The 23825-nt window shown below is 31.6% G+C and overlaps 1 protein-coding gene across 2 annotated transcripts in view; it reads left to right on the forward strand.

Moving 5' to 3' along the window:
- The window catches only part of LOC129972393 (protein spaetzle 3-like), an 83715-nt gene extending 77737 nt beyond the window's left edge, over nucleotides 1–5978 (forward strand). For both annotated transcript variants that reach the window (XM_056086516.1, XM_056086517.1), the window contains one exon: nucleotides 5264–5978. In XM_056086516.1, the coding sequence (XP_055942491.1) occupies nucleotides 5264–5432 (169 nt within the window). In that variant the 3' untranslated portion in view covers nucleotides 5433–5978. The remainder of the gene's footprint in view (nucleotides 1–5263) is intronic.
- Nucleotides 5979–23825: the final 17847 nt, after the last annotated feature.

The following is a 23825-nucleotide window of genomic DNA, read 5'->3' on the forward strand; positions in this document are numbered from 1 at the left end:
GAGATAATATTTTAATAAAAAAAAGCATTAATATTTATTTAAATTAACATATTTAAAAGAAAATACTCATATGACATTACATATTATTTGCATTTATTATTATAATTACAATGTAAATTTTATATTATTTTTACATTTTATTTTATACTATTTTTACATTACATTTTATATTATTTTTCTATCTGTTTTTATAATAATCACAAAAACAAGTATTAAATTATTTATGCTCTTTCTGTTTAGCTGTGCTTTCAAAAAAATAATTTTATCGTAAATAAATATGACAAAAAGGAAATAATCTGCTCATTATCTCGTCAGAAATTGTTTTAATAATGACGTTTTCTTTGACCAAACTATTTACGAAACATTAAAGTTTGTGCCCCGAAAAAAATGCCTTGATTTCTCTTCGAAAAAATATTAATAATTCTGATCATGATCCAGATATGATTGGAAAAAAGTCAACACAATAAATCTTAATTAAAAAAAATATTAGAAAATTCGAGTCTTCTATTCAGAAGAAATTTTACAAATATAATGTTAATGAATCTAACTTTTTAACACATTTCTTATCATTCTGAAATGTTACACTAGATTCATTAAACTCATATTATAGATGGCCTATTAAGAGAAATTTTTGATATTATTGGCTTCAAATTTATTGTGCGTCATCGATACACTGATATATCTTTTTGAATTTTCATAAAAAAGGCAAATAATTTATATAATTAAATAAATAATGTATAAATCTTATATAGGTTAACATCCACAAATCAGAAGAATAATTTCGATTTTTAAGATTTTAAAAGTAATTCTTACTGAAAGAATGCTCTAATTTATTCACCAGCTTTTAATATTCTTTTATATTTGGGAATAAAAATATTATGGCTAAAAATAAAATGGCATTTCTTTTCTTATTTTCAAAAATTATTTTGCTAACAAATTTTAAACTACATTGTTATCGTTCCCTTACTTTTAACAATCTCATCGTTAAATAAAAGACAAAACATAAACACACATCTTTACTCATTTCCTCTAAAGTATATTGCACTAGCATTGAACTTTACACAATAACAAAAGAACAGACTGCATCTCACTCCTGAGTCACGTTCCTTCAAGTCCCCTGACCATTAGTTACAATTTACTCAAAAACTAAGAACTCTGAACTTCAAATCACCACCCCTTCCAGCGATGGCAACAGAAGGTCCACTTGTTCCATGAATGAAAAGCTCTTGTCGGGAAAAATTAGAAAATTCATTACAAGCCTGAACTACACCGGCTCGGAACAAGCGCAAAAAATCGACATCTGCCCATGGGGTTAGTCGCCTTTACGGCCTCCTGACCCTGGCCAGTATTCCCATACCACCCACGCATGACTCCTGACCTCGGCGGATGTTTTGAAAGAACATTCTTTTGTCTACTGCCAGTCCATCTATACCCGTTGTCCTTTCTCTTCCCATCCTCCCTTGTCGGTCTAATCTAACTCCACTCATATACCTTCCCCCCCCCTCCATCCAGTTTTCTTAATATCAGTGATGGAAACATGGACCAGCTTGAAGGGTGGTAGAGCATCAGACAATGGTGAAAGTCACGATGGCTTTTGAGAACTCCAACGTTTCGGTGGATTTGCAGTGAAAGAGACAGTAATTGCTCAATTATGGGTTCTGGGTTAAGGTTGGATTTGCCATTTTTGCGGCAAATTCGAGTAGTTGTTCTTTTGTTGTTTCTTCTGAAGCTATTTAATGCCTTCTTTCTTCTTCCCTGCCTCCCTCCCCAATGCTATCTCGTCGTTTTCTGGTACTTTCCATGTTTAGGAAGAGATTGCATCATAAGCGTTAAAGCATCGTTTAGTTCTCTTTCTCTCTTTTTTTTCCCCCTACCACTTTTTCGTAATGATGTTCAGGCAATGATGCTATGAGGAAAGGGAAACGTATGGTTTTTTTCCTTTTTTTGATTTTTTTTTAACAAATTGGTTGAATATGAAAAGTTAATGGGGTGGATGCAGGAATGAGTAAAAGCCATTTAAGGTGCTTACTTTCTTGAAATGACTTCGCTTTTTAAATTTGACTGGTTAATCGATTCGTGTCATTTATGTTCTTGAGCGTACTCATTTTTTTATGTTCGACATAAAAGTCGAATATTCATGCTAAAAGTTATCTTTAAATGAAGATTAAAAGCATTAAAAACATTTTTTTTAAATCTTTTTATAACTTAATGTTGAAAAATCACATAATTGTCAAGTTGCAAATTCAGTCAGTCATTTAGCAAAAGCAACTACGCAATATTTTGTAAAATCTATTGGGCGTTGTTCCATGATTTTCCTGCAGGAAACCTACCCAACAATAATGGCAAATTGGTTGGACTATTAGACGTGTATCGCAGAAACATAACTTGATTCTATTTTTGATTTCTAAAAAAAATTCGAAAATGATATAAAATGTTTATCTGGAGAAACTACTGAAAGTTCTCCATATCCCTGATTTCCTTTTGTCGCAATTTATGATTTCTTAACAGTACAATAGTCCTGATTATGTCCTACAAATAATACAGAAAAGAATTGCACTTTTCAATTAAATGAATCAAAAATGCTTAGGAATAGTTGTAATTTCAATTTCATACTTAATAATATTTTAGATAATTTTTAATCGCAGAATCCAGGTAGATTTATAATTTTGGGGATTTTTCGTAGATTTTATGAGTGAAAAACATGAATTCTTGTCCTAAAGTGCATAAGGTATATGAATTTTTCTAAGGCACATTAAGATATCTATACTTCTTAACCTGTTGATATAGCTACCTTAGTTTCCATTGAGACATCATTAAGTATAGAGGCGAAATCTTAACAAATCAATAAAATTTTGATGTTTAGTATCAACCATTAGTGCTACCATTTTGTACTTATATATTATCACATAAACTACGTCGATATTCAAGGAATAGCCGACAAAGGATACAGCAATCAGTTTTTTCGCCGGATATGTTGTAGGCGTTCAAACATGTCCTGAATAGGGATTGCAATACTGGACCAAAATCTCAATACCGGTATTCGGTATTTTTAAAATCTTAATACCGGGATTAGAAATTTTAGAAAAAGAAAGAATACAAGGTGTTTCTTTGTTTTATTTGCCAGTTTTATAAGAGTGTAAATATCACAAAAAATATGTAACTTGTAAATTATAACAGTATATAAAGCATCACAAAAAAGTAAAAGAACAACTTATTTATTTAAATCACAAAAAAAGTGTAAATATCACTATTCAGTCTGTGGTACTATTACAAATTTTTGAAATGTGATCTTAAAAAACATAATGCACCCATTGTACTGTCATTAAGCCTGAAAAGTAATTTTGTGTAAAAATGACCAGCTGTCGAAAACGCTCTTTTGGCATCTACGCTAGTTGGTGATATTGTTAGCAATACGCAATATACTTTTTCCAAGTATTTACCTCTAAGTCCCTCATCTTCAAATAAATTAATTTCTCGTCGGATGGTTTTGGATGTAGCTGATTTCTGTATTCTATTTTGGTTCGTTGAATATATTTTTATTTATTTCTAATTCTAATTTTTGTTCAAGAGACAATTCCTTGTCACTATCGACATTAGTGCCATCATAATTTTCGATAACTGAACCGAATTCTTCTGAATTTGGATAGGTTTGTGGGTAAAAAATTGTAAGAAAATTTACTATAAACTTAATCAGATTTGAATTGATTATTATCTTTTCTTCTTTTTCATTTTCATTTTTAAAATCATTATAATTATATAAATACCATAAGACATTTTCTATTTCGGTATGCCTTTCTTCTGTGCGATTTTTCAATGTAATATATAATTCTTCAGATAGTGATGTGTGCTGTTCTTTCATCATTGCAACATGAAATTTATTGTTGCATTAGCTGTTATTAAATTAAAATCTCTCCGACATAATGCTTCTATAGTCAGTTTTATTGGAAGTAGAGCTGATATAGTTCTGGATATTAAGTCGAATTCACTATCTGAAAAATTAATTTACAGGTTTAAGTCGATTATTGCTTTTTGGATTGGATTTCTAAATTTCAAAAATCGTTCCATCATTAGAAGTAAACTGTTCCAACATGTCTTAGAATCTATTATTAACATATATTCTGTTTTATTTTCAGTTAGTATATATTTTTGTAATAAGACATTTTTTGTAGGGGAAAGTTTAAATATTCTAACAATTTTTCGAACTTTATAAATTATAGGAAGCAATTCTTGATGGGTTAATATTTCATCCTCATTAGCAATATCTTCTTCAACAATTTCATTGTCATTATCTTCATTGTCAATATCACTCTCACTGTCACTCTCTTCAAAGTTGGAATCCAAAGTTTCTGTATCCACAGTATTTGGATTCTTCTGTTCTTTATTTTTCTTTTTTTGGTATAATACATCTATTACTCCTCATTGAATTCCATGTGCTTGGCACAGTTGCTTATTTGCACCAATCAACTTTCCAACTTTGTTCATAACTGTTGCTCCATTAGTCGTTATGGATACAATATCTTTTTTCAGGGATAATCCATGTTTCGCTAATTTAGATTTAAGCAATTAATTAATCCATTAATTAGCTAATTAATTTCGTCCGTTAGGGAGACATAAAAACAAAAACGTATACTATATTGCTATGTTCGCGATACCTGAACATATAATGGGGATAATTTTAAAAATTTCTAGTAAATACCGAAAAACCGGTATTTAAACTTGTGAATACCGGTATTACAAAATTGTAAAATGGCTCAAAATACCGGTATTCGGTATCCCGGTATACCGGTATTGCAATCCCTAGTCCTGAATTGATTAATGCATTTATTGAATTATTTCTATTAACATCATTCTAGATGTTATTTTTTTTCGATGTGTTAACAAGCTTAGATTAATTTTCTAGTATGGTTTCTTAAGATTCAATAAGTATTTATTCTCTATTTCTCAAATGAAGCTTTTTGGTTTTATTTTATTTCCTCCTCTTGTTATATTCCATTAAATTAGTTAATTAATTAAATTTCAAATTATTTTATTAACGAAAAAATATTAGTTGAAAATTTAATATTTGAAGACATTATCACAAATCATTATTGCAAGATTTGAGCTTAGGAGACATAGATCATTCCAGATTTTTTTAAATCTTTTTTTTTGATAAATTAGCATGTTTAGATTAATTTTTCTGATATGATTTATAATAGTTATTAAGTATTTATTTACTGTTATGCAAATTAGATATTTTGATTCTGATCTAATTTCTCTATTTCAGGGCCGTCCAAACTAAGAAATGCAACGGAGACTGCAATTGTGAGCAGAAGTATAAGTGGCACAGGTTACTGGCTTACGACCCTGACGATGACTGCAAGGGAATCTTCATGGATTGGTTCCTATTCCCCTCCTGTTGTGTCTGCAGGTGTCTCAGCCCCCTCAAACAGTGACGAGCAATCGCATAATCGATTCGCAAATGTGATTTACGAATCCAGGCAGAAGAGACTAATGTTTCTGATGGAAAAATTCTTTTTTAATCACCATTGTCATGTTTGAGCTTTTGAAGTGCCCAAAGAACAATAGACTCCAACTATTACGAGAGATTGATCAATGACAATCAATACTCTTGGAGCAAAAGCACACGTACTGAATTTAGGAAAACGTAAAAGAGAATATAGGGAGAATGTATTTGAATTTATTTGGAAAAGAAATTGGTAACTATTTTCGTGAAAGAATTCAAGCGAAAAGAAATAAGTTTATGATTGTGTATTTAAATTTGTGTGTAAATGTTTAATTATTAGTTTATTTTCTTACAAAAAATCTAAATAAACAAGACAAAATGTCTACTAGTAATGAATTTATATTGTATTTAAATATTTAATTAATCGATAATATTTTATGAAAGAGCATTGTCTAAAGATAAAAATAGTATCAGATGAATAATTTAAATATAAAAAATAAGCAAAGAATAGAAAAAATAAGCAAAATTTGTAATAAAGCTGGGTTACATTTTCATTTTAAAATAACAATTTATTATAAATTGATAATAAATATATAAATTTATATAAAATATAAATTTATTACATTTTATATAAAATAACAATTTATTATAAAATGTCTTGAGCAGAAGATACAATAAATATAGTAATAAATATAGTATAAAATATTATACGAAAAATTACTGAATACTTTTTTTCAACAAAAACATTAGAAGTAAATAGAAAATATTCAAAGAACAAACGAAAATATTCAAAAACAAATGAACTTTAATATTCAAATATTAAAGTTCATTGAATTAAATTTCATAAAGTTCCGCAAATTGTGAAGATTTAATTATTCTATTAAAGAAAATTAACATTTTTATTTCAGCTGTAGATTTTTGATAAAACATAATTTGAAGTGATATGTCATAGTAAAAAAATAAACTGCCCAAACATGATATCATATTATGAGTAACATCTGAATCTATTTTATGGCTTATCATTCGAATTACTGAAGTGTTTACCCAGTTTTATTTATGCTAATAAAACCGACAGCATAGTGTAATATTTTTAAATGCACAAAAAAATCTGTTATATCTTTTGAAATGTTGTAATAAAAATATTAATTAATGATTGATTGAGAAATTAAATTTCTAAAATGTTGATATTACGAAAACTGAACTTTGAAGAATTGATAAAGTATGTGTGCTTGGACTTGACATAGTAGTCACAGTGCCATTTAAAAAATTTGTTAGTGAACAATTTGATTGGATGAAGTGATTGGATTTGGTGAATAGTTTTACTGTCTCAGTTATACTTGTAGAGAATCATTTCTTGAAATATCCAACAAGCATTTATTTATTTTTATCATATTAATACTCATATTTTTAGCCGATGATGTTCAAACAATTAAGTGAATGTTATTTTACCAAATTTGTTTTAAAGAAAATGATTTATGTTCAATTTATTTGATGACCATGTGTTTCTATCGATTCAGTACTAACATTATATAAAGATGTTTCAAACATATTTGTATCTAATAACTAACATACTTTCTGTTTCTCTTCAAATATAGTAATTTCTTAAAATTTATATTGTAGTCTTTCTATTTAAGAATGTGCATAATTATAACTATCTTTTCTGGTTAAATTTTATTTTAAGTTTACTCATAAATTCTTTTTTAAAATCTATATTTCAGATTTCCATAAAAGCCCTTATCACACTTTGATTAAAGCAATATAATAATTTCCAAATTATTATTATTTAACTGTGCAATTGTTTTATGTTTCGCTTTCTTGTTCCGTAAGATTGTAATTATTAGTTCCTATATTTGTGTTTAAGGCGGCCATTTTTTAAAAGAAAATGAATCAGATACCAGTGAATCAAAGTAATGGCTGATCTTGAGATTCAGATATCTTAAACTGTATATATACCATGCTGTATGTGTATTGTTTGCCAATAAAATGAGCCAAATCAAAATCGTATTATTTGTGTCATGGCAATGAAAGTGACAAAAAGATGTTACTAATCTAACCAGTTAACTGTTTCGGCTTCTTCGGAAAATGCATATCTAAACTGTGTCGCAAAAATTTAGCGATGACGAGTACACTCGTCAAACACAGAGTATGTGTAATATGAAATTAGTTGCAATGAAATGACTTTTATTTTTTTAAATTTAATAATAACATTTATTTATTTACTTAAACTAAAATACATTTTTTGAATATGAACGAAAAGAAACATAAAAAAATTAATATATTATTTTGTTAGAGAATAGTATTCAGCAAAGCAAGGAACAAAGCATAATCTTTTATTTGTTCCTTTGATTTCGACTTGGTCTCAAAATATTTTAAACATCTTGAAATTTACAAATATATTTGAGTTTTTACAAAAATTGTAATTCAAACTGAAAGTCATCACTAGTTATTACACCTGACGAATAAATTCGTCATAACACAAAATGTTGTATTTTTTCCATGGCGAGTATACTCGTCAAAAGTGGTTAACTGGTTAAGACTGTATGTGTGAAAGCAGTAGTAATTGAATTAATTTTTACCAATACAAAATTTATTCAAATATTTGTACAACATGAAAATTAAATGACAACAACAAAAGGGGAAAAAAAGACCTTTTTTATTACAATATATCGGTAAGTGTTTATTTTTAGTATTTAAAGTTTTAAAAAATAATTTATTTTTAGTAAATAAATAGCAAATTATTTTTAAAAATTGATAGTAATTATAAAAGACACTGTCAGTAATTTTTAACATATTAATTTTAATACACAAATAGTATGTAATATTTTGAATACAGCAGTTATGCAATAAAATTGCAAAATAAACGGTACAATCTGTATCTAGTATTTTTAAAAAAATAATTAGAAATTCTTTATTATTTTATTGATTGAGTATATTAAACATCAAATAAGCCTTAATGTGTATTTAAAAGACTTGGAAAAATTATTCGCTCACAATTACCAACATGAATTCTTGCTATAAGAAAACTTTTAACATTATGTCATTAGAGAATGCGAGGAACGGTACAAAAATTAGAAAAATCGAGGAAATTCAAATTAAAAACATTCGAATAAATCAATTCTATTGCACTAAAATGTGAATATCAATCCACAATTAAATACTTCCATATCATCAGGCATTACGAGAAATAATTCAGAATTTAATTGAAGTAAGGTAAATTGAAAGTGCCTCAAAAACAGCTGCAACAATAATCGTCTGCTCTTTGATTACGATTTTAGATACTTAAATATTTTTTTATTTTTATTTTGATAATACTGATAGTTTTTTTACATAAAGTTTTAATAAAAGCCTACGTGTTGACGTTATGTCAAAATCCATAAACAAAAACAGAAGAGATTCAGTTTAAAACGAGTATATGTTGGTAACATTTAAAAACTCTTTGAATTGATCTGTAATTCAATGCCTTCTAACTTTTATAATCATGATATAGAACGCGTAAATAAATTTTTAAAGAATCACGGGGAAAAATATCTTATGTTAATGAAAATAGAAATTTACCTATTTATTTTTAAGCCAAACTGTCAAATAGGAAGTTTTTAAAAGTACTGTTCTTAAAATATTTAACTGCAATAGGAATATCATCTATTAGCATTGAGAACTACTTTCCTGTTAGTATGGCAACAATGCTAATACAACACTCGAATATCGAGTTTGGCTACTATTTAACACCGTTGTCGCCAATATTTGAGGACAACTAGTGCTTAGCGACGAGTAGAGTCATGTTTATGGAAAAGTGACCAACTTTCACTAATGCTTAATCATATAAATTGTTGTTCGGCCACTAAGAGATGTAAATGCTGAAACAGTGTTGGAACTGAAAGAGCGTTATATCAAAGTTTTTAAACTCAGTTGTTTGCATGCATGGATCAAATAAATAAAATCTATGAGAAATCTATAATCTATGGATCAAATAAATAAATCTATAAAAAGAAATACAGAATTTATAATAGAAATCTTGGTTTATTTCGAAGACACAATATAAAAAAGATCAGGATTTATTTCCTTTCATGAAAGGAAATAATTTCTCTCACTGTTAAATATTACCAAATATGAAGATGCCAGTTTCTCTCTCAGCACTACAGTGTACTGCCAAATTGGGACAATGCTGAATTTCGATTACATATGATGATTACAATAGCATATAATTACTGATTGAAAATCAATGAAATAATACTGTTAATGAAAAAAAATCGAAAAGAAAAAAAAAACACTTTTTCTGAATAAGTCTATTAATAATGAAGATGTATGTATGTGTTTGTGTGTGTGTGTTTGTTTGTTTGTGTGTGTGTGTGTGTGTGTGTGTGTGTGCGTGTGTGTGTGTGTGTGTGTGTGTGTGTGTGTGTGTGTGTGTGTGTGTGTGTGTGTGTGTTAGGGCTCTGCAGGGCAGACTGATATTTATATTGATTTGATTTGATATACAATTACCAAATTTTGCGCACAGATATCTAATTTAATTAAAAAACAATAATATAATTAAAAATAAATAAATACTAGCTTAGCCATCTGATACAGAAGCAGTGAGGAAAAAAAATATGACGACATAAATAATAAGAAACGAAAATAAGAAAGCATAAGTGGGAGGTTTTAAGAAAACGAAAATCTGAAATAGAATGCAAATCGAAAAAACGTGAAAATGAGTAATTTAAACTAATACACAGACACTGAAAATGAAGAGTGGTTGTGCTTAATTTAAGGAGTGCGGGCACTTGACAATATATTATGTTATGTTATAGCAGCATATGAGGCAACGTAAAGACAACTTTGGGACAAAGCACGTAATTTTGAGTTGCGGACAAATGATGAGGATGATTGTTGATATGATACTCCACCTTGTACTTATTTGTTATAGCAGTAGTTATTAAATTCACATCTGCCACTAAACAATTTAAAATTTTATTCAAATATTCGTACAATAAAATAATGATTAAACTTTCTGTTTCACGCTTATTTCTTGATATTTCTTTTAAATTTTCTTTCTTCTGATAAAATGGAGTTTTTGATAAAACGGTAGTCCTTTATAGATAATTAGTGATTCTCTGCATTTCTAATAATATTTTGCAGCTTCATTAATTAGTGAAGCTATACATTAAGTGCAGTCTGAAAAGTTCCTATAGCGATTGGTTTGCATTTGACTGTTGCCATTTGGCAATTAGTAAAAAGAGTCGTTTCTATGCCATATATGTTAGTTTTTAGTTATATACAAGGAGTGTTCAAATGAAAAGGTACGAAACGTCGTAACAACGTAACCGTTAACATATTTGCCTATGCCGCTATGGGAGAACGTAACGAGACATCTAGGGATGCGATTGGAGTCTCTGGCGTAGATAGGAGTATGCAAGGGCTACCCGCATGCGTAGAAGAGAGCAGAGGCTCTTATAAAGAGCGCCATCCAATTGACATGGTATGTCAGCTACTTGGTGAATTCCTCGAGCACAAAAGAACCATTAACTCCGAGACATTCCGAAGACTACTGAGGTCCATCAAGAACAAAAGACCCGGGCTACTCCCAGAGGGTGTGGTTTTGCTCCATGATAATTCCAGGGTCATACAGACGGAACTGACCAAGTTCAAATAGGAGCAACTCGATCATCCGCTTTACAGCCCGGACATATCACTCTGCGATTTTCATGTGTTTGGTTCCCTGAAAAAACATCTGAAAGGGAAGCGCTTCAACTCGGAGGGCGAACTCAAGGACGCTGTGAAGGACTGGGTCTCTTCACTGCCAGAAGAATACTGGGAGCAAGGAATCCTTCGGCTCTTAATCAATGAGATCGTTGTTCTCAGCCCTATGGTGTATACTTTAGATAAAGTCTTCAAATATGCCCACAGTGTCGTTTCGTACCTTTTCATTTGAACACCCCTTATAGATAGATGGCTCAAAAGTTATACAACTGTTATACTACGAAGAAAAAAAACCTGTAGCTTTATGTTGGGGACCATGGGTCGGAATATTTAGCTAGGTCGAGCTATTTAGAAGCGTTCTTATAGTTTTGTTGCAAATAAATTTAAAAAAAATATCAGAATTTTTTAATTAAATTTTGCAAAAGATATTATGTGTTATTTCATTTATTTCAAATAGTAATACCAACTCAATATCAGTTTAATAGACACAACACACTGTTTTTCACACAAAGGATAAAAAAATTCTTCTTAGCCGAGATATATTACAATGAAGTCAACAAAAAATTTGTATCCTAAGTATTTAATATTTGTATTCTAAGTCGCTTTCAAGTATTTGAAGCATACAAAAGTATAGTGTAATAATCACCTGATATTCGACTCAATTTCGATGATACGCCACGTTAAAATTCTAAATAGTCTTCTAAGAGCCCCCCCCCCCAAAAAAAAAGAAACATAAAATTATGTGTTTTTGTCGACCCACACTATAATACAAGAATATTAGATTAGAGAAATTTAATTCGTAATCTTTACATAAACTTTTTTTTGAATATTTAGTATTCTTCATTTACTAGACATTTTTCTGTCAGTTATGCGAAATATGCTAATGCAGTGTCATATTCCAAAGAATGCAAAGCGGTTTTATCTCTCAATGTTTAGTGTTAAAGCTTCAGTATAAATGTAGGATGTCTGCTATTATCGAGGCCAATTACTAATTTCTTAACAATTAAAAATAAACATATTATTCCAGTCAGTAAAAGGCTTTAAATGACGGAAAGAATTTCATTTTATGTTGCTTTAATTAATAAATATATTTTTGAAAAGGCTATGAATTTTAATATTCAGAAATATGCACTCCCTTCTCCAGTCTTATCTGCCCTATTTAGTAAAATATATCGGCACTTTGAAACATACGATAAAAACATCATATAACTTAATAACAAAAAAATGGCTGAATATCGACTGTTTAACCTGTTAGACTATTTTATCGACTGTTCATTTTTAAGAATAAAATTGAAAAAGTAAAAGAACGTTATATAATTTCAACTTGATATCATTCCCCTTCAAAACCACTCTCAAAGCCATGATACGATAAAAACCTCATATAACTTAATGACAAAAAATGGCTGAATATCGACTGTTTAACCTGTTAGACTATTTTATCGACAGTTCATTTTTAAGAATAAAATTTAAAAAGTAAAAGAACGGTATATAATTTCAACTTGATAGCATTCCCCTTCAAAACCACTCTCAAACCCATGAATTTAGCAGTAAAATTCCTCTAAAGTAGCGATTTTCAACTCTACCTAACTTGTTTCCTAACTCTATCAGCTTTAGTCGAAAAGATTTTTTTTTCACAATTTAAAAGTGGCAACATTTTTTTAAAAATATGATTGATGGGACAAGAAACTATATAAAAAGATAGATTTTGAAAAATATATTCATTGACTCAAGCAACATAAAGTCCTTTATTGCCTTTTTCCAACTGGAACCATATTTGTGCCGGCGTCCTGACCTAGGGGTAGCGCATCTTCCACGACATCGAGGTGTCCCGGTTTCGAGTCCTGGTTTGGGCATGGTTGTTCTCTACCTTATGTTCTATCTGTGAGGTGCTTGATTGAGCCCCCCCCCGTAAAAAGAGGTTGTGCAAGCGAGTGTGCCATCTTCGTATGAACTAGAAGTCAGATTTCTGCCCTCGGGTGCTCAGGGGTCTTTACCCTCCGAATCTACTGCGAAAAAAAATGGCTTAAAATAATTACACAATAACTATATTTCTACTTTTAAAGGCTCAGAAATGAACTATTGGTCCATTATAAGAGCAGACAAATTACATACGACAGTTGGGTAGTTAAAACTACTTTTAAATAACAAAGAATTTTTTAATTTCACATCAACTATTTATACCGCATTCTCATCATACAAAATAACTTTCATTTAATTTTAATTCTATCAGCAATAAAATAAAATACTTAATAATTTCCTCCCATTACTTACAAATGGCATGCGTATCAAAATCTGCCCATTTGTTCTGATTGGTCTTGGTTATCTTATGAATATCATTTCAAATGAAGAAAAGAAACATAATATAAAATATCATTTGGAAAAAAGCACCTATAAATAAATGTTAATTTTCACTTTCTCGTATACGTAGAACAGAGGAAATACAGTAATCGTCAAACAGTAACCCCCATGTTTTAGATCTTCCTGAGTTCGAAAAACTCATTTTAAAAAAATAATCGTCTGTCTGTCTGTGACAAAGATGATTAAAAAACCTTTGAGTTAGACTGATGAAATTCGGTATACGGTCTCTACACCAAATTTACTAATTTCTATCAAATTTTTTGTAAAATCTCTTCAGAAGAAATCCTTCTGTCCTTCTGTTCGAATATAAGTTAACACAATAATTATAAAACGAAGGGAGCTAGATATATAAAATTCGGTATAGAGATTTAACATCAATAGTGTTGACACCTGACACATTTCGAACCAAACTCAGCCACGGGTTGACTGTCTGTCGGTCTGTATTCCTAGAAACAAGTAAACGCAATAACTGAAAAACACTGACTTAAATATACATTAAATGTGGTATGGAATTTTGTGTGTACAAGTGTCACAAAGTCAGTAGTTGTGCCAGACTTTTGTTTCAATCGATTGTGGAAAACGCATCTGAAATACAATTCGATTTTCGATACTATTAACTATTTAGATAACATTAACGGCACTGCAAGGATTTATCGCCTAAAATCTCGCCAAGGATTACGTCATAGATTCAGTAAAAAAGCTAAAGGTTAGTATTTCATAACTATTGGGCGCCAATGTCTTGCAAGGCATTCTCTGGGATAAAGCCTTTATTAGAGAATATGCAAGACAGTTTTGAGGAGGCTACTCTCGCTGGGGTTTTTTTGTGGTATCTCCCAAACATAATCAGCAGTTACATCAGAGATGTGGTCTCGGCAATATTTTTATAGTATTCATTGCATTTATATCTGATTTATATGTCCAATCAGATAAATTGCTACAACCCTGGGATTTAAATTGTTACAACTTTGAGTTTCTACTGTTACAAAAAAAAATTTCCAATCCAGAAATGCCACATTATAAAATGATGATTCTTTGTATTATATTCCAATGTTCCTGAGAATACCCTCCCCCCTCCTAGTAAAGCGTAAGAAAGAGCAAAGAGCCGGCGTCCTAGCATAGGAGTAGCGCGTCTTCCCCGTGATCTGGGCGTCCTGGGTTCGAGTCCCGGTTTGGGAATAGTTGTTCTACGTGTGAATGTGCCCTCCTGTAAAAAGGGGTTGTGCAAGCGAATGATTGATGCGTGAGTAGGAAAGTCGTACTCTTGGCCCTACTTGGCGCTACTATAAAAAACAAGAGACGCTCCCCCACCGGCTTAAGTCGCTGCGTTCGTAACAGGGGGCTTGTCCGTGGCAAGTGCCATAAGAAACAACAACAACAAGAGCAAAGAGGATTAAGCCTTATGGTATGCACAAGAATAGAATTTTTAATTAATTAAAATTCTAACTAAAATTTCAAAAAAATTAGAGGTGTATATTGTCAATCTTTCGAAGTACATATCTGAAAACAACACACGAAAAGTCTAGTATGTAGAGCACTAAAATACAGACACAAACATGCGCACACCAAGAGACACACAGAAACAAACATGTAGACACGCACACACATTCATCTTTGCTGTAAGCAGTGACAAAAAGTAAAACAGGGTCATTGGAGATGTATTTGACACAGATACACTTTAACATGCCAACGTCCTGGCCTAAGGGTAGCGCGTCTTCCCCGTGATCTAGGCGTCCCGGGTTGGAGCATGGTTGCTCTCTTTCTTGTGTTCTTTCTGTGAGGTGCGTGAATGAGCTCCCCACCCCCTGTAAAAAGGGGTTGTACAAGTGTGTGTGCTATCTTCATTTGAGCTAGAAGTCAGGCTTCTGACCTGAGATGCTGAGGGGTCTTTACCTTCAGAAACTATTGCGCAATATTTGGCTTAAATAGCCAAACGACAAAAAAAAGACACTTCATCCTTTGGCGTTCCCTATAACGTCGGATTTCAGACTTTGTCATTAACATATATAAGAGAATAAAAATGAGATACATGCATTCGTATTGAAGAATTCCAAAACTTCAAGATGTGTTTACTTTAAAAGTACTATAAATCTCATTTTGTATGTTTTTTACATGAATGTTCATATTTAAGAGACAGCAAATCATACGCCATTATATTTACTCTAATGACTAAAAAATCAGACATACAGATATTTTTCTTTTCACAATAATTCAAAACCTTTTAACATATACGACTACAAATACCACTCCTTAATGTTATCAAGCCAGATTTACTTTAAATTCTCCTTCAATAACTTTAATAAATCGCTTTCAGGAAAAATAACCAGAACAAAGTGTTTAATGCATCTGAGAATTTTAATATCTCTCCTTTTCATTCAAATCATAATTGTTCTTTCACATTCCCATTTAAATCTGACTTACATACCCAAAATTGGGATCTTAACATTTAGAAAGGGAATAATTTCGTCAGATCCCCGAAATAAAGCATTATAAAATGACGATTCTGTGTGTTATCTTCTAATATCCCACGGAATAGCACCCAACCTCCCCCCCCCCAAAGCGAGAAAGCAAAGAGGATTAGGCATTAGGGTTTTGGTAAAAAGGGGTGCCTAAAAACGTTTCGGTGGCATGTTCTTAAAGAAAACGTTCGGAAATAAGAAAGGATTTATGCAGATATGTTGAAGATCTTCCCTCAACTCGGGTGGTATCAGTATGCAAAGTAGGGAGAAAATGGTAATAGTAAATTTTATTCTTTGCTTTATTTCATTTCGTTTTTATCTGTTGGAAATTTTTTTTTGATCCGTCAATTGGGGAGGTTTTATCATCTTTTTGGTTCTTTCTTTCTACTTTTTCCCCTCACCGTGATAGCGATTAGATTTTTCACGTTTTCTTTTAGGAGCTATAATCCGGGATATTCCCCCCCCCCAATACCCCCATGCACCATTTAAAGTTTGAGGGGGGGAGTAAAACGAAGCGAAAGTGGCAAATCAGAAGTGTAATAAATAAAAAGGAGAAAAAGAGTTAAGAGGGAGATGAAGAAAAAAATAAATAAAATAAAGGCTTTTCTTCTTTTGTAGACACACACACACACAACGATGACGATTATTCCGCCGTGGAGAGCCTTTATTGTAATCGTCGCGTGTGAATTGTCATCTGAGATGAGAGGGAATCAGATGCGGGGAGATGTGGGGCTTGGAAACGAGAATTTCGAAGCGCAAGGGTTGAGAAAGCGATGTTGTGTCAGAACACAACTGGGGTAAGGTGTCAAAAGCCTGCCTGTAGTTTTCCATATGGAACATAATTCTAACTATTTCAAAGCATCACATCTTTATCTAGATTTTTCTCCCATTTTCAAGCTGCACGAGATCTATTTTGAAACTTATCTAGTTTTCAACGCGAAACATTATTCTAACTATTTCAAAGCATCGCATCTTTAGATAGAATTTTTTCTCGGTTGCAAGCTGCATGAGATCTATTTTGGAATCTATCTAGTTTTCAGCGCAGAGCATTATTCTAACTATTTAAAAGCATCGCATCTTTAGCTATATTTTTCTCTCGTTTTCAAAAGCTGTATGAGATCTATTCTGGGATCTATCTAGCTATCAGCGTGGAGCATTATTCTAACTATTTCAAAGCATCACATCTTTAACTAGAATTTTCTTTCGTTTTCAAGCTGCACGAAATCTATTCTGGAATCTATTTAGTTTTCAAGGCAGAACATTATTCTAACTATTTCAAAGCATCACATCCCTAGCTAGAATTTTCTTTAGTTTTCAAGCTGCACGAGATCTATCCTGGGATCTATCTAGTTTTCAGCATGGAGCATTATTCAATTTCAAAGCATCACATTTTTAGCTAGAACTTCCTTTCGTTTTCAAGCTGCACGAGATCTGTTCTGAAATCTATCTAGTTTTCAACGCGAAACATTATTCTAACTATTTCAAAGTATTATATATTTAGATAGAGTTTTCTCTCGTTTTCAAACTGCACGAGATCTATTCTGGAATATATCTAGTTTTCAAAGCGGAATATTATTCTAACTATTTCAAGGATCACATCTTTAGCTAGAATGTCCTTTCGTTTTCAAGCTGCACGAGATCTACTCTGGAATCTATCTAGTTTTCAGCGTGGAGCATTATTCTAACTATTTCAAAGCATCACATTTGTAGCTAGAATTTCCTTTCGTTTTCAAGCTGCACGAGATCTACTCTGGAATCTATCTCAGTTTTCAGGGTGGAGTATTATTCTAACTATTTCAAAATATTACATCTTTAGCTAGATTTTTCTCTTGTTTCCAAGCTACACGAGATCTATTCTGGAATCTATCTCAGTTTTCAGGGTGGAGTATTATTCTAACTATATCAAAGCATCACATCTTTAGATAGATTTTTCTCTCTTTTTCAAGCAAAAACACGATCTATTTTGGAGCGAATTTGCATAATAATTCTTATTTTTTTTAATCGTATTCAGAATACTAGGACAATATTAAAGCTATCATCCTTCTTTTTCACATTTACATTCCATATCAGCATAACTGCAACCACCAACATCGGGTCTCCTTATCGTTCCACTGTCTCCTTACAGAAACCGAGATTAGTTACAAGATTACAATGGCTTCCCCAAAATGCCTCAGATTAATCCAATAATGAAAAGATTGGAATTATAGACCGTAATTATAGGAAAGAGTCATCCAGACTGAAAAAAATAAATAGAACTTGTATGACAATTCTTTAAGTCAAATGAAAAAATAAAAAATAAAAATTAAGCAAAGTCCCCAAACCAGTTTCATTTACTTATAGAATACTAGCCGCCTTTGGCGACCAGCCGGTTCGCCAATCTTAATGTTCGTTAAGATTTTATAAATTAAATATTTTATGCAATTTCTACTTTAATAGCTTCTTCATCAAAATGTTTTAAAACTTCAAATTTTGATTATCATATAATTCATTCATAGTATTATAAAGGCCTTCAGTCATAACGTAATATGTATCTCTCTCATTTTCTGTTAGCGCCCGTAGAATTTATGCTTTAAATTAAAGTGGAAAGAATTTATCTTCAATTAATATAATAATATTTTTTACTGAAAGCATTTTTTTATAATCTGATTACTGAAAATAGAGTCACTCAACGTTTAAACTTTATGGGCACTAAAGAATATCTTTTTTAATTTATGTAATATCTCAAGAGTTGGTCAACAAAATTTTCTTAGATTCATTATGAGCAGATCGATTCATTAACAATGTTTAAATTTAAATGCATCAAACACTACGAAAATAAAACGAATCGTTTAAAATAAACGGTTGAAAACGGTAGAATTTATGCTTTAAATTAAAGTGGAAAGAATTTATCTTCAATTAATATAATAATATTTTTTACAGAAACAAAGCATTTTTTTATAATCTGATTACTGAAAATAGAGTCACTCAGCGTTTAAACTTTATGGACAGTAAAAAGAATATCTTTTTTAATTTATGTAATATCTCAAGAGTTGGTCAACAAAATTTTCTTAGATTCATTATGAGCAGATCGATTAATTAACAATGTTTAAATTTAAATGCATCAAACACTAAGAAAATAAAACGAATCGTTTAAAATAAACGGTTGAAAACAGGTTTTAAAAAACTACTTAAAAAATGATGTACTTAAAACTATAAGCATATTAAAAAATATATAACTAACATAAATACAATTTACTTACAAAAGCATGCAACTAACCCAAAAATAATTTAAATCATCCATTGATAACGTTGTCATGGCAACAGTCAGAACAGAATGCGCATGCGTGAATTTTCTTCGCCGGTTACGTAACGCAAATACGTGATTTTTTCTACGCCAGTTGGGGTAACGCTATGCGGATTAGAAATTTTTAATTTCCTTTATTCTGTTTTATTTTAATTCAAAAGTACTTCAGAATGAATCTGAAAGATTGATTCATTAACAATGTTTAATTTTAAATGCATCAAACATTAAGAAAATAAACAGAACCGATTGAAATAATCCGCCGAAAAATTTTAACCCTAGCCTCATTACTGTTGGGAGAAAAAAATCCTGAAGCCTTTCTCGTTTGGCGGTGGAGAAAATGGAAGATTTTTTTGGCGGAAAAGTTGGCGGTGGGGAAAATGGAAGATTTTTTTGGCGGGAAAGTTAGTTTTTAATTAATAATTAAAATTCTAATTAAAAATTCGAAAAAAGGAACCCCAGGTGCACATTCCCAACCTCCAAGGTATACATGTACCAAATTTGGTAGCTGTATGTCAAACGGTCTGGCCTGTAGAGCGCCAACACACACACACACACACACACACACATTGAGCTTTATTATAAGTACTAACCGCCTTTGGCGACCAGCCGGTTCGCCAATCTTAATGTTCGTTAAAATTTTAATAATTAAATATTTTATGCAATTCCAACTTTAATAGATTCTTCAGCAAAATATTTTAAAACTTCAAATTTTGATAGTCATATAATTCACTCATAATATTATAAAGGCCTTCAGTCATAACGTGATATGTATCTCTCTAATTTTCTGTTACCCCTCGTAGAATTTATGCTTTAAATTAAAGTGTAAATGATTCATCTGCAATTAATATAATGATATTTTTTACTGAAACAAAGCATTTTTTTAATAATATGATTACTGATAATAGAGTCACTGAGCGTTTAAACTTTATGGGCACTAAAGAATATCTTTCTTAATTTATGTAATATCTCAAGAATTTGTCAACAAAATTTTCGCAGATTCATCATGAACAGATCGATTAATGAACAATGTTTACTTTTAAATGCATCAAACACTAAGAAAATAAAATGAATCGTTTAAAATAATCGGTCTAAAACAGGTTTAAAAAAACTACTTAAAAAACGATGTACTTAAAACTATAAGCATATACAAAAAATATATAACTAACATAAATACAATTTACTTACAAAAGCATGTAACTCACCTAAAAATAATTTAAATCGTCTGTTGAAAGTGGTTGTCATGACAACAATCAGAACAATGCGCATGCGTGAATTTTCTTCGGAAACTTCTTTTCCCTTTCCAGCTGTGTTGCCATAGAAACCGGCGCACAGCTGTTTACACGTTTATGTTTATCTATTCAGATTTTATAATATCTAATCAGAGTAACGGTGAATATCAGTGTGTTCGTGTTCGTCAATAAATGTTAATTTTTTTAATAACATGATTAACGAAAACAGAGTCACTGAGCATTTAAACCTTATGGGAACTAAAAAATATCTTTCTTAATTTATGTAATATCTCAAGAATTTGTCGACCAACCGGTTCGCCAATCTTAATGCTCGTTAAAATTTTTATATTTAAATATTTTATGCAATTCCTACTTTAATAGCTTCTTCATCAAAATATTTTAAAACTTCAAATTTTGATAGTCATATAATTCACTCATAATATTATAAAGGCCTTCAGTCATAACGTAATATGTATCTCTCTAATTTTCTGTTAACACCCGTATAATTTATGTTTTAAATTAAAGTGGAAAGAATTAATCTGCAATTAATATAATAATATATTTTACTGAAACAAAGAATTTTTTAATAATCTGATTAATGAAAATAGAGTCACTCAGCGTTTAAACTTTATGGGCATTAAAGAATATCCTTTTCAATTTACGTATTATCTCAAGAATTTGTCAACAAAATTTTCTTAGATTCATCATGAGCAGATCGATTCATTAACAATGTTTACTTTTAAATGCATCAAACACTAAGAAAATGAAACGAATCGTTTAAAATAGACGGTTTAAAACAGGTTTTAAAAAAACTACTTAAAAAACGATGCACTTAAAACTATAAGCATATACAAAAAATATATAACTAACATAAATACATTTTAATTACAAAAACATGCAACGAACCTAAAAAAAATTTAAATCCAGTCCGCATCGGTTGATAATAATTCGTCAACACAATGCGAAAGTCAGAACACAAAGCGCATGCGTGAATTTTCAACGCGAGTTACGTAACGCAAATACGTGATTTTTTTTCTACGCCAGTTGGGGTAACGCTATGCGGATTAGAAATTTTTAATTTCCTTTATTCTGTTTTATTTTTATTCAAAAGTTCTTCAGAATGAATCTGAAGGATCGATTAATTAACAATGTTTAATTTTAAATGCATCAAACATTAAGAAAATAAACAGAATCGTTTGAAATAATCCGCCGAAAAATACTAACCCTAGCCTCATTACTGTTGGGAGAAAAAAAAACCCGGAAGCCTTACTCATTTGGCGATGGCGAAAATGGAAGATTTTTTTGGCGGAAAAGTTGGCGGTGGGGAAAATGAAAGATTTTTTTGGCGGGAATGTTAGTTTTTAATTAATAATTAAAATTCTAATTAAAATTTCAAAAAAAGGGACCCCAGGTGCACATTCCCGACCTCTAAGGTATACATGTACCAAATTTGATAGCTGTATGTCAAATGACCTGGCCTGTACAGCGCCAACACACACACACACACACACACACACACACATTGAGCTTTATTATAAGTATAGATATAGATAGATATAGATATAGATATAGATATAGATAACAAGAACGAAAGTCCACATTCGTCAATGAACGCCATATTTTCTCATTATTCCACTAATTTGAGCTAACTGGACATTTAACGTTTAGCTTCTATGTAACAAAAGAAATGAAAATCAGAATAGAAATATGAAATTTTAGAAAAAAAAATATGTTATAATTTTTCTATGCAAATTATCAGTTTTTTTTTAATTTCACGTATACGAGGTATACAAAGTGAAAGTAATGTAATCGACTGAAAATTCGATTTCGAGATTATGAAGAATTTCTATGTTCCAGACCTCTCTGTACCTCCAAAATACATTTTTGGTTTTATGATTGTCTATCTGTCTGTGAGCACGATAACTCAAAAACGCTTTAAGCTGGGAAGATGAAATTTGGCATATGGTTTTAACATCAAATATGCAGATTTTTTTACAGATTTTTCCCGAAATACATTCAGAAGAAGTCTATCCAGTTGTTTAAGCCCAATTGAAACTGGTAAATGCAAATATGAAAAAAACCAAATAGATCAAATTTGGTACGTAAGTTTAGCATCAAAAAAGAATATCCGTATCAAATTTGGAATTAAATCCGTCTGGGGATTGAGCTCTGTTCGTCTGTACTTTTGCATGCATGCAATTGTGATAATTCAAACCTTAAAAACTTAGGTAAATGAAATTTGGTTCTCAGTTTCAGCTCTGAAATATAGATCCTCATCAAATTATCACGTAAAATATCAATATTGATATATTGATATACAACGGGTGTTCAAATGAAAAGGTACGAAATGACACTTTAGGTATAAATGAAGACTTTATTCAAAGTATACACCACAGGCCTTAGCACAACAATACCATTGATTAACGAGCCGAAGGATTCCTTGTTCATAGAATTCTTATGGCCGTGACGAGACCCAGTCCTTCGCAACATCCTTGAGTTCACCTTCCGAGTTGAAGTGCTTCCCTTTCTGATGTTTCATCAGGGGACCAAACACATGAAAATCGCAGGGTGACATGTCCGGGCTGTAGGGAGGATGGTCGAGCTGCTTTCATTTTAACTTGGCCATTTCCGCGTGTGTAACTCTGGAGACATGTGGACGCTCGTTATCATGGAGCAGAACTCCACCCTCCGTGAGTATCCCCTGTCTTTTGTTCTTCAAGGACCTGCGTAGTCTTCAGAGTGTCTCACAGTACACATAAGGGTTAATAGTTTTTCTGTGCTCTAAAAATTCAACAAGTAACGGACCTCGGATGTCGAAAAATACAGTGAGCAGCACCTTGCCCGCTGACGCTAAGGCTTTGAACTTTTTAGGGAGAGGTGATGATGCATGCTTCCGCTGCATGCTGTCCTGTTTTGTCTCTCCCTCATAGTGATGCCACCAGCTCTCATCACCTGTAACGATACGCTCCAGGAAAGCGAAGTCTTCATGATACCGAAACAGATGTTGAAGTGCTAGTCCCATACGCATTTCCTTGTGTGGTAGGTCAGCTGCTTCGGAACGCACTGCGCGCACACCTTCCAATAACGCAACCTGTCGTGAACAATTGACTACAATGTTTCAACGCTGGCATCCACCTTCACTGCCAACGTTCGCAATGTGACACGCCGATCACTTCTCACTAGGACTTCCATCTTGTCGATGAGATCGGCTGTGATGACTGTGTTTGCCTGGCCTGGCCTCGGATTACCAAACAAACTCTCACGCCCTGCAAGAAAACGGGCACTCCATTTTCTCACTGACTTGTCTGACACACAGTCTTCCCCGTATACAGTTACCATCCGGCGATGAATAGCGGCCAGGTGTAACACCTTCCGCT

The sequence above is a fragment of the Argiope bruennichi genome, chromosome 6 (genome assembly GCF_947563725.1).
Source record: "Argiope bruennichi chromosome 6, qqArgBrue1.1, whole genome shotgun sequence".
NCBI classification, from domain to species: domain Eukaryota; kingdom Metazoa; phylum Arthropoda; class Arachnida; order Araneae; family Araneidae; genus Argiope; species Argiope bruennichi.